The sequence below is a fragment of the Anabas testudineus genome, chromosome 2 (genome assembly GCF_900324465.2).
Source record: "Anabas testudineus chromosome 2, fAnaTes1.2, whole genome shotgun sequence".
Taxonomy (NCBI): Eukaryota; Metazoa; Chordata; class Actinopteri; order Anabantiformes; family Anabantidae; genus Anabas; species Anabas testudineus.
Window position 1 is genome coordinate 15,571,859 of NC_046611.1, and position 12,181 is coordinate 15,584,039.

At 36.9% G+C, this 12,181-nt stretch overlaps 3 protein-coding genes across 4 annotated transcripts in view; all 3 read right to left on the reverse strand.

Annotated features, from left to right (window-relative positions):
- LOC113163505 overlaps positions 1–12,181 on the reverse strand; it is a 1,294,879-nt gene that overhangs the window by 1,029,566 nt on the left and 253,132 nt on the right. The gene's annotated exons all lie outside the window — the stretch shown is intronic.
- LOC113163522 (NACHT, LRR and PYD domains-containing protein 12-like) overlaps positions 1–12,181 on the reverse strand; it is a 428,332-nt gene that overhangs the window by 238,192 nt on the left and 177,959 nt on the right. The window lies entirely within an intron of this gene.
- LOC117153121 (sialoadhesin-like) lies at positions 5,900–10,122 on the reverse strand. 2 transcript variants are annotated; one of them, XM_033326807.1, is made up of 8 exons: positions 10,057–10,122; positions 9,721–9,796; positions 9,163–9,549; positions 7,410–7,715; positions 7,064–7,324; positions 6,618–6,708; positions 6,482–6,509; positions 5,900–6,084 (listed from the first exon to the last, which is right to left on the reverse strand). In XM_033326807.1, the coding sequence occupies exons 2-8, from the start codon at positions 9,791–9,793 to the stop codon at positions 6,031–6,033; spliced, it is 1,200 nt and encodes a 399-aa protein (XP_033182698.1). In that variant the 5' UTR covers positions 9,794–9,796; positions 10,057–10,122; the 3' UTR covers positions 5,900–6,030. The 2 variants fall into 2 exon arrangements, with proteins under 2 accessions (XP_033182698.1, XP_033182697.1); XM_033326806.1 differs by lacking the exon at positions 10,057–10,122 and having other exon boundaries at positions 9,721–9,802.

A 12,181-nucleotide genomic window follows, 5' to 3' on the forward strand; every position in this document is an offset into this window, starting at 1 on the left:
CTATATAGTAGACATACAGGCTAGTTTGTGTTTAGATTATAAGGTGGCAAAGTCAGCTGTGTTTCAGTCATGTGAACTAGTCTTTAAGGTTTATCACCAAAAATATAATGAGAGAGAGAAAAAACACACACTGATAAATGGCTTAGTACTACAAAAATACAATTATTTGAATGAATATTTTTATATTCATGTCCTGTTGGTCACTTTCAGCTGAGAAAGGCTGAACTCCAAATATTTCTTCATTCACCATTTCCACTTGATAAGTGTTGTCATGAAACATGCTATTTGATTAGTGACTGGACGTACCGAGTCAAGTCTCATATCGTTGTAGTAAGAGTACAGCTGATGGGAGCATGGTATCCAGACTGCTTTGAAAAATATCATCACTATTTTACTTATTGTGAATAGGATCTAGTGAAAGCCGCTGTTTTTAGGGGCAATGGGAAAATAAATATTTACAAAAAAGTTTGGCCAAATTGTTTATATGATGCATTTTTATGCTAAAATAATAATAATAGTGGCAAAAATAAATAATGAAGCACTGATAAAAATGTGTCTGCTGCTTGTTGGAGCTCTGCAGTATATAAATAAACCAAATTGAACTGAGTAGTAAAAGTAGATTCCAGCAGAGTACACAGACTTACCAGCATGTTTTTACACTATACTTGGTTCAGGTTTGCTGTTTAGTTCAGGCCCCTGTTCTTCATTTGTGGATAAGTTGTTATTGATGATTTGGGACGATCCTGGATCTGTTGGTTCTTCTAAAGTCAAGTTGAGCTTGTTGTCCTGGCAACAGATCCACAATCGCAGGTTCTTCTGCTTCTGTGCCAAAACATTTGAAAGTTCTCATAATTCACTCCAGCACGACTCCATCGTCCACTATGACTTCAATAGTAAACATAAAGTAAAATTATCACCTTTCTGTTAGTGTCAACAAATTTGATTGTTTTAAATAGATGACTCCCTCTGCTTTGTTTCTATGTGATTCATTAAAAAATACTGTTAAACGTCCTGTTTAGCAGCTGTCATTTCAAACCAAGAGTCTATTTAGTTTATTAAATCTGATCTGAGCTGAATGAGTTCCAGTAAATATTAGAGAAACACAAACAGATCTCAGTTTTATTGTGAGAACTGAGGATTTTTAATCCAATGACTTAATCTGGTGGCTCACTACTCTGTGTATCGCTTGGATTTGATATCAGTCAAAGCAAAGCAAAGTTACAAAGCAAAGTGAACTAAAGACCAAACAGACAATCTCCCATTGTTGCATCTTCCTCTCACATCACCTGGAGCTCCGTGTTTACCCTGCAGGGTTTCACACTTCTGCTTCTTCTCTGTTGATTTAAAAAAACAGACATGTTCAAAAAAATCCAGAAGTAAAGCAAAAACTAAAGAGAGCTGCTGATACAGGCATCGATGGGCATCTTTAGCTTTTTGTTATTGAGGCTGTAACATGAATGATATCTGCTTCATCGGGACAGAGTGACGTGAATCAGTTTTTATCCCAATCTGATTTGAATGCTGCTAAATTTTGATAAGTTGATAAAGTTGGCTGAAAGTTCATTTCTCGTGCGTTGCTCTTTAAACAGGGTCGACAGTTCATGGTTCTAAGAAGAAACAGGAAGTACTGCAAGATGACAAATAAATGATTTGTAGAACAGTTTGAAGGAATCAACTTTTCTTGAAAATGTGCACTGGTCACTGTTCACATTGTCCAGGCTCTGGGCTCCAGTAGTTGAGGAAACTTCTATTTTTCCTTACAAATACAAATAAGTGATGTCAGCATGCTGGTTTCTTTATGCTTTGCCCCTCACTATATACGTCAATTGAGTTAGTTATGGTCCACAAAATACTACAGTACATTTTGTATGGATTTGTTGTCTAAGAGTTCTTAGGAGTTTCTTGTGTAAACTAGCTGTGTTGGAACATGTTGTCCTGCTGTTTAGTCTGATGAGGAAGTTGAGTGATGTCTGCTCTGTCATCATGGTGTTTAGGTCAATGTTACACTCGCATCTTTTATAAGATGGAGCTGACTGGTTTATCACTATGACCCATGTTAATGTGCCAGTTCAAATGATTAAAGTAAAAACTACCTCACAGATTTAAGTGGTTTAAGTGGCTAAAAACATAATTAAATGAATCCTTCTCTCTCCACTATTTCCTCTTAATCAAGGAGACAGCACTAACACTTTCAATGACAGCTGTCCTCAACAACAGGACACATGCACAGATTGAACAGAAAGACAAAGAAAAGTGGACAAAGAGAACAGGAGGAGATGGGCTGAGATGGGCGATGACATCTTGTGGCAGGACTGAGGAACTGGCAGAGAGCAACAAAGCAGGGACAGGACTTTAACCTGAATTCATTAACGAGTGAATAGAGAGGACAGAAGGGGAAAAATAGGCTGAGATGCACAACTGGCAACAGATAATCTGACCAAAATCTGCCTACTGTGAAAAAAAGACTAAACTATGGGATTTACTTTCTGTACTGTGCACACATTAGTAGACATTTTTTCATTAAGTCCAGTGCTCTGCAGAGTTCATATCTTATTAAACCCACTGGATGGTTAATTGCTCTTATGGAGGCCAAAAGCATTTTAAACTAACTAACAGGTAAATGTTTATTGCAGCAGGGACTAAAATACAGTAGGTAGTGGTGGGGACGTCTTCTCTCCATGCTGCATGTAGGAAACCTAAAAAGATTCATGACACAGATTTTTTTATTCTTCAATTTCTCTGTACATTAGAAATTTTGAGAAACACAGAGGAATTTCACAACAGAAGTAGAGATGACTCTCAGTGCTGCAATGTTAGATTCTTCATAACAGCTCCACTGTCAGACATGAGGCCCTTCTACACAGTCTCTACAGAGACACTGAGTCTCCTCCACCTGGACAATATTTGATGCTTTTGTTTAATTCTTTTTTTTTTTTTCTGTTCGATATAAAAGCCTGCAGGAACCAGCCTTATCCCATGATTTAATGGATAATTCCAGAGATAAGAAGATAAAATACATGAACAAAGTGTGGATTTAATCTGTGGCAGGTTAATATTTAGTGTACAACAGTGATGCTATCAAACCTTTGATGCTTGACGCTTGCTACAGAATTACTCCAGAAAAACAATGCTTTTTTATTTTATTTCTGAATCATCAGTTAAATCAATTAATTTAATTCATTAATATATAATATGTCATCAGAAGCACTTTAAAGTCCGATTTGTCTTCATTAGGGAGTCAATGTAGGGCAGCAAGCACTGGAGCAATATAGTCAAATTTCTATATTTATTTATATTTATATTTTTTATTCTAGCTGCAGCATTTAGGAACTATTTGAATATTTGTCATTCTTGTTTGTGTCAGGTCTAAAAAAGAACATAAGAGTCTCCATATCCAGTCTGAATGACTCAATAGCATGAATTAAAGTCTCTGTATCTCCCATGGAAAAAGAAGATCCAGTTTTCCAGTCATGGAGATGTCTTTAATGTGCTTGTTACAAAGAGAGGGCAGGATCAAATTTGGCTGGAAAGTTCTGAGAAATCAAAAAGCTGTCAAGATGTCAAGATAAAATGATCACATTCAGTGTAATCTGGATTTAGGAGCATAATTGGTGGCCCCACAATGGTGAAACAAGCTTTGTACAACTGATCAATCAGCAGACTCACTCAAAACTTCAAAACTTCAAATGGCTGTCAAGACAGAACTCTTCCTCAACTTCCTGTGTGCACTAAAATAAGTTAGAATAAATCTGTCCTTATATGAATAAGATCCTGGCTTTATTTCCTGTCTCATGCTTTTATTTTGGTCTCTTTCCTGTTCCTCGCCTTGTTTTTTTTTTTTTTTTTTTTTACTAATCATCTTGATTCTTTTCCCCTGTGTCTCATTATTTCCCTCTTATAAGCACCAACCTGTTCACTCTGACTACTAGTTTCTGCTCTTCTTTCCGGTCATTCATCTTGTGTTGTCTCTTTGCCGTGCCCGTGCCCTTTTATAAATTTAGCCTGCCCTGGATTTTGGACCTTTACCCTCTCGGTTCAGCCCTCGGGCCACAGACCTTGTACCTCTGCCTAGTGAGTTTTTGTCTGCAGTGCTTTTCAGTTGATACATTTCTGTTTTCACCACGCTTTTTGTTTTCCCCTATGTTCCAGTTCCCTGACTTTCTAGTTTTGTTTACTTTGTTTCTTCATTTTCATTTCTCATTTTTGACTGAACCTTAATGCTGTTGTGTTGCTACTGTGTTTTTGTGCCTCACCTCTTGTCCAGTTTTTGTTTTGTATATTTTTGCTTTGCCACTTGTGTCATTACCCAGCACCATGTCGTGGTGATTGCAATCTTGTCAACCACCATTTTGTGTTTCCTAGACTACAACTCCCAGACTCCCCTGCTTCTCCCATCCAGTTCCTGAATCACAATCAATTGTTAAAAGAAATCCTTTTCTCATTTAAATTGTCTGGCATTATAATTGGTTCTTCCTTATTTGTCTGGCAAAAGTGAAACACTTCCTATGTTGCTTTCTTCATTAGCTCCCTAACTTAATGATAAACAAAAAGAAGTGAGTTCGGACGTCTCTTCCTTCATTCACAGGATATGTGGCAGAACAGCTGATGTTGTATCCATCATGTTTGTCTGACAGAGTGATGGTCTCCTGGATTTGAGTTGTAAAGGTTCCATCTGTGTTTTCCTCTCTGTTGTTGTGAGGGTCTTGTTGGAGACTGCAGGTGAGTTTAGGAGGGGAGTGTGGACAGGGAGTGAAAGCTGAGCAGCTGATAGTGACAGACTCCTTCTCCTTCAGATTGACTTTAGAGATTTCAATTGTGGGACTCTGAGGAGAATCTGTGGTTTTAAATCACAGGTTAAGAAATGAAAGGATTGAGATTAGGACTTGACAGTTGTGTGCAACACTGTCTTCAAGTAACAGTACTTTTCACTAAGTACACTGACTTTGCTGGTTGCTGAATTTTTCTAATAAAATAAAAAAACAGATACATTACATGTACACTAATCTTGGATTTTGAATGTTTTCCAATGCTCTCTTTTTTACTGTTTGTGTTGATTTTTCAGTCAAATAAATGAAAAACAACCATTAATTTCAAATTTCCACATTATGAAATATTTCACAAATATCACATGAGACAGAAAAGTCTCTCAGGTTGTTCTGTGAACATTCACTGGCTGTTGTCGGGAAGAGAAAAGGACTGAAAATCGTTACCTTACCTTTTTTCTGTTATTTGAAGAGGATCACATTTAGATGTTGCTCTGAAGGTTCTAAAGTTTAACAAGACTTAATTTGATTTCTTTTGTTATATTTTATACTATAGGTTTAACTTGAATGATTTCTTGGATTATGGTAACTATCTCACTGACCATCCCCAGTACATCCACCTGCAGCACTGTGTGTCTGACACTGGTCTGGAGCACAGGTGGACAGTTTATTATTATTTCAGTTTCTCTCCCTCACTGTTTTATATTTTAACCCTTTGTCTGATGTTGAGGTCTGTGAGACCCATATTCAGTGTTTCAGTGGTAACACTAAGTTTTATGGTTTGGGTTAGAGTTAAATTTTTGTCCATTATTGTATGAGAGTGTGGCTACAATAGGAAGAAATTCAAGATGTGTCAAATGCAACATGAACAATTTCAAGCCTCTGTTGTTCTTTTTTAGCCTTACTGCTCATATCCTGTGACTCTGAAGTCTGATATTATCTGACACCTTTCAAACTGACTAATTCCTCCTAGAACATTAGCACAGCTACTGCAGGACTTTGTCTTCTTACAAATCCTAAAAGAAAACAATCCATCATGTTAATAAATGTTTCTAAATATTGTTTATTCAGATCATGATGTGAGACTGACCATCTGTACTAATCTCTGAAGTTCAACATAAGTTATTGGAGGTACTGACAGTAAAATAAGCACTAGCAACAGAACCACTATAACCACTTTTCAAGCACATGCAGTAGAACAACACAATAAGAAATGAATATAGAATAAATTACACAGTAAATGTTCCAACATAACAACTTCCTCTTCTCATGTTGATGACTCAGTCACTGTGTTGACGTAGTCGCTGTCTGCTGCTTTGTCCTGTGGACATGAACCAACACAGAGAGAGTGGTGTCAGTGCTCTGTGGTGAATTTACTGCAGCTCAAAGAGTTTCAGTCACAGTTCAGCTTCAAGTGACTTTTACACAACAGCTGCTTAACGTCATTAGTGGAGAACTTAGTCACATGTTAGTAGTTAAAAATAGCATAGCTTATCTTGTTTTTATCGGTAATTGTTTTTCAGGATTTATTGTTGTGTAATCATCTATTTGAGTAGTTCCTGATGAATGACTGTATTACACCTGGTACCAAAGTATAAAGTGCTCCAATTATTTTGGTCTCAAGAAACCTCTAAATGAAATATCTAGATTTCACCTCCTCCTGAGGTTTTTAGACAGTGAAGTTAATTGTCAGTGATGTCAATTAACTAGTAACTCACCTTTGGTTTGATGGAGGACCTAATCCAGCTGAAAGAGAAACAGGATGCTGTGATGATGATGATCCATTTCATACAAACAAACCACATGTAAAATTAAAGTAATTAGTGTGTAGTTCTATAAAAATGTTTGTCTCACCACTCAAAGATGATCAGTGTACTGACAAGTAGCACAATTCCCAGGGTTTTCAATATTACATGGAGACTAACCATCCCAGACAGTTTATCACCTGTAACATGTTAAAATAATTAACAACTGATGCTGAAATTTGTACAGTCAGTTGTAGAGAAGCAGACAAGAAGTATGGGAAGCTAAAGAGAACAACAGATGGAGACAAGGGGGGTCCAAATAGGGTCTGGGACACAACCAGACCAGGAATAGTCCAGCTGTGTAACTATTCAGCTGTTTTCTCTGTAAAAAATGTATCTATCATGCTCTACTTATTGAATTCAAACACATCACACACAATTCTGCAAATACACCTAACATTAAATAATGAATCCAACAACAGCTGCTGTCGTTCTTCTACTAGATGCAGTACTGTTTATTTATTATTTTATTATTATTATTTATTTAGTATTTACCTTTAATATTCAGACAGATCTCTGGTGACGTCTGATTACCAAGCTCATTAGTGGCCACACAGTAATAAACTCCTCCATCTGTTACAATAAAACTGTAAAAGTCTCCTTCAGATAAAACCTTGTCTCCGTCTGTGCTGATCTTGAACCAGGTGAAGCTGCTGACAGGAGGCTTGGCTCTGCTGGAGCAGGTCAGGTTCACCCAGCTACCTGCTGACACCAAACCTGATGGACTGATGGAGGCTGAGGTGTCCTTGGGGGCATCTGAGGAAAATGTCACATTAAGTGTGTTGATTAAAATCAGCTTCATGTGCTGACAGGATCCAACAACAAACTCTGGTTGTCTTACATGAAACACTGAGAGTCTCTTGTGTCTCTGCTGTCCTGACGTCTCTTCCTTCATTCACAGGATATGTGGCAGAACAGCTGATGTTGTATCCATCATGTTTGTCTGACAGAGTGATGGTCTCCTGGATTTGAGTTGTAAAGGTTCCATCTGTGTTTTCCTCTCTGTTGTTGTGAGGGTCTTGTTGGAGACTCCAGGTGAGTTTAGGAGGGGAGTGTGGACAGGGAGTGAAAGCTGAGCAGCTGATAGTGACAGACTCCTTCTCCTTCAGATTGACTTTAGAGATTTTAATTCTGGGACTCAGAGAATCTGTGGTTTTAAAACACACATTTAAAAAAGAAGAGAAATACATAAGTTGTTTCATCCACAGGTCATGCTCCTCAAAATGATCTACTGTGCCTCCTCACACAGAGGCCAGCACCAAAAATGCACAATTGAGTGTTAAGACATTGTTCTGAGGAGGTTTAGTCTGCAACTCACAAAAGTTTAATTCACTTCAAGTTGTCAGCCTGTGATGTCCTAATGACGCACACAGTACAGTGTGTGTGTGTAAGAGAGACAGCGAGAGAGGAAGTGTAAGTGTGTATGTTTTGAATGATTTCAATGACTGCACCAAAAAATGATCAATGTTAATTAATGAGTTAATCAGTTATTTATGAGTTACTGCTTTTATGTTTTCTGTGATTAAGTCAGCAAAATTGATGCATTAATAACAGCCCCAAAATAAATACAACATACGGTAACAAGACTAGTAGTAAAGTAAAGTAAAAGTAAAATCCTTTATGAATCACCTGTATTTACTTATTATTATTTATCTGCAGTGGTTAACAGAAAGGAAGAGAAAATTTACAGGGTGATGTAAATTTTAACAGCAGATGCAAAAACACTTTATAACCAATAGATGTGTTTAAAAATAAACACCTGATGTTGTTAAAATATGACTTGGCAAAATGTTAGTGATTCTGATTATTTGTTGTCCACAAGACTTTCTGCTTTGGTTCATAACATCTCTGCTGAGAGACATTCAGTAGTTTGTTGATTAATAGGCACATGTAGTGTCATCACAGACACAGACCATTTACTGTGTTTGCCTTAATTAACATACAGTAGACACACCTCTCCGACGTTTAGATTCAGTAATCTCCCTGCATTACATTATAACATTAGAGTGGAGAACAAAGAGTGAAAAGGCTTTGGACTGATGTGTTAAACAAGAAACGACCTCAGGAAACATTTCCACACTTAGTCCCCTTCAAAATGTAACTGATGATTTTGTCCATGGTTGTAGAAACAACATTTTATCTCATATCATCATACTTCACCTAATGGACTGTGCAATATGATATCTGGCTCACGTATGTCTCTATATGAAGCTTTGAGGAGCATCACAAAAACACACAAAATTGACAAGTGCTGCAGAATCTCATACTTCTTATCGAGACCACTCCGATTTACCTTTACACACTTGAGAAGTGTATTTAAGCAATGGTTTCTCAGTGTTTCTCAGGTTTCCAATGTTATCCTTGCTTTATTATGTTATAATGTATTATGTTGTTGTTTTTTATGTTCTTTTTTTATAATGTTATTTGTACATTTCACTTGTTGATCATTTTAGAGTCAAACAAAAATGTAAAGATTAATTCAAGATAATGAAATATTTCATAAATCTTGTCATAGGACAGAAAACTCTCAGGTTGTGATGTGAACATTCACTGGCTGCTGTGACGGAGTGAAAGTCCCTAAAATTCTTTCTTACCTTTTACTGTTATTTGAAGAGGATCACAAACAGCTGTCACCTTGAATGGTCCGTTCTCGATTCTGAAGTAGTATGTGTCTGTGTATGTTGTGGTTAAATTAGAAAATAGAGTGGTGCAGTTTGTCTGACTCAGGTTTCCAGTAATATTCATTGGATAGATGTTAAATGTTTTACTACTGCTGTAGATCACATTGTTTGGATTGTTGCCAAAATCAGAATTATTTTTAATCCAAACTCCAAAGATTTGTCTGCTGCTGTCAAATGTTGCGTCTCCTGTTTTTGTGCTAAAGTTACATGGGATCATCAAACAGGATCCACTCAGTGCTTCCATCTTCTGTGGCGCAGTAATAATGAGGTTTGTTGGTTGAGAACAAGCAGCCAAAGCTCCTGTAAAACCAGTTTTAGAATTAACATGATGTAAAAAATCTCTGTGAGAAGACAAAACTCACTTTATACAAAAAACAACTGCACAATGTTTAATGACCCTTTCTCATTTTGTAATAATTTTATGAAGGTCATTTAAATTTGTCTCCATATAAAATAAATATAAGATCTTACCTGGAAGAAAGAAGACACTCAGGAACATGTTGACTGTCACCATGTTCACAGACAGGACTGTCATCAAACTCATCAGCTGCATTCACAAACACAATAATACAGTAAGATTTTAGAAAATATTAACATGAATTTGTTATTCAAATTCCCACATAACAGGAGCTTGTCCTGTTCAACACTTTACTGTGTCACAGTATGTTATTAACAACATCTGCAGAACTGATATGTATCATCAATTCTAATAAACAGCACAGGCAAACAGGAAAAGTGAATAAACCAAACAGCAACAAGGAAAATATCAAGTGAAATAAAAATGAAAAGTAAAAAATAAAAACTTACCAAACAACATCAAACAAAAGCAGCAAAGAGAACTTTTGGTGTGAAGCAACAATGGATCAATTCAGGAATTTGAGCTGAACTGTGACAGTAAATAATCAGCTTCCCTGTCCAGTTGCTGTTACAGTATCAACTTCCTGAACATGTTCAAACAAGAAGTTCATACATTTCTCACTGATGTCCTCTTAGTATTTAATGACAATTCTTCTGCATGCAGTAACAAACAGATTGTTTTATGTTCTATTAAAGACAATCACAGTCATCAATTACAGAGATTTATTATCACATATTTATTAGAAATGTGTGCAACACACAGTGGCATGAAGAACAAGCCTCTCTTGATTGACGTGTGTTATAGGCTGCCTGTAATCGGAAATAATGAATGTTAAATCATATTAAAAATCAAAGCTCTTTACATTCAGATTTAGACCTAAATATATTATAAATGGCCCATTGCCTTCTCCCAATCAGTAGTGGTTTTGGTGTCGCAGTCATGTGGCACCTTGTTTTTGTGAAAAATAGGATTTTAGTTTTATTTTTGCCTTTAGTTGGCCTAAAGACGTATGATTGCTTTTTTTTACAGAACAAATTACCAATACAGCAGACGTATGTGGTAGTTTGTGTAGCTTATAGGTAGCTAGCTAGATTATGAGGTGGCTAAGTAAGCTGTGTTTCAGGCATGTGAACTAGTCCTGAACTGGAGCGGCTGGTTAGTGTAGTGGTAACATCACCGCCTCACATGTGGGAGACTTGGGTTCAAATCACAGCCATGGCCTACAACCAGCAGTGGCCCTTAGGCAAGACCTCCTAACGCTCACCCTGCCTACCCTTGTACCCTACTTGTAAGTCGCTTTGGATAAAATGACTGAAATGTAAAATGTAGTCCTCAAGGTTTATCACTGATAAATGACTTAGCACTAGAAAATAACAAATGCAGGAACTAGTTTAAAATGTCTCCCTGAAAACACTGTGATGTGTCTCTTTTGTGAGCAGCAGCGCTTGTTGATGAAATTGTATTAACACATCAAAATGTATTTTTCATATTCATATTCATGTTCTGTTTTTTGTCAGTTTCAGCTGAGAAAGGCTGAACTCCACACAGTTCTTCATTCCCCAGTTCCACTTGATTAGCATGCTTGTTTCTGTTGTCATGAAAGACGATATTTGAATGGTTACTGGACGTCCAAGTGGAGTCTCATACGGCTGTAATACAATATGAGTGAGTTGTTGGCAGCACGCTATCCAGACTGCTTTGAAAAGTATCATCACTATTTTACTTTTTGTGAATAGGGTCTAGTGAAAGCTGCTATTTTGAGAGGCAATGGGAAGAGAAATAATTTGAAAAAAGTCTGGCCGATTTGTTTATATGATGCATTTTTACGCTGTTTTAATTCAACTTTACTAATGTTGTAACATCACATCATCAAATGCCTACAGCAGTAATTATACTATAAGGCAAAATGAAGCATTGATGAAATGAGCCAAAGAAGCTGGTTTTAAGCTGTTTCTGGTAAAATCTGTCTCATAGACAGTGTGAATTTACTGGTCCTATCAGGCTGCCCAGAGTTTTGTCTGCTGCTTGTTGTAGCTCTGCAGTATGTAAGTAAACCAAATTGAACTCAGTAGTAAAAGTAGTGACATTCCAGCAGAATACACAAACTTACCAGCATGTTTTTACACTATACTTGGTTCAGGTTTGCTGTTTAGTTCAGGCCCCTGTTCTTCATTTGTGGATAAGTTGTTATTGATGATTTGGGACGATCCTGGATCTGTTGGTTCTTCTAAAGTCAAGTTGAGCTTGTTGTTCTTCTGTCTCTCAGGACTGTATTTACATAAACGAAGGTGCCAAAACTTTTGAAAGCTCCTATAACATAATACACTCCAGCAGGACTCCATCGTCCACTATGACCTCAATAGTAAACATTAAGTAAAATGATCCCCTTTCTGCCAGTGTCAACAAATTTGATTGTTTTAAATCAATGGCCCTCCCTCTGCTTTGTTGCTACATGTTTCATTAAAAAATACTGTTAAACGTCCTGTTTAGCAGCTGTCATTTCAAACCAAAAGCCAAGAACCTTAAATCTGATCTGAGCTGAATGAGTTCCAGTAATTATTAGAGAAACACAAA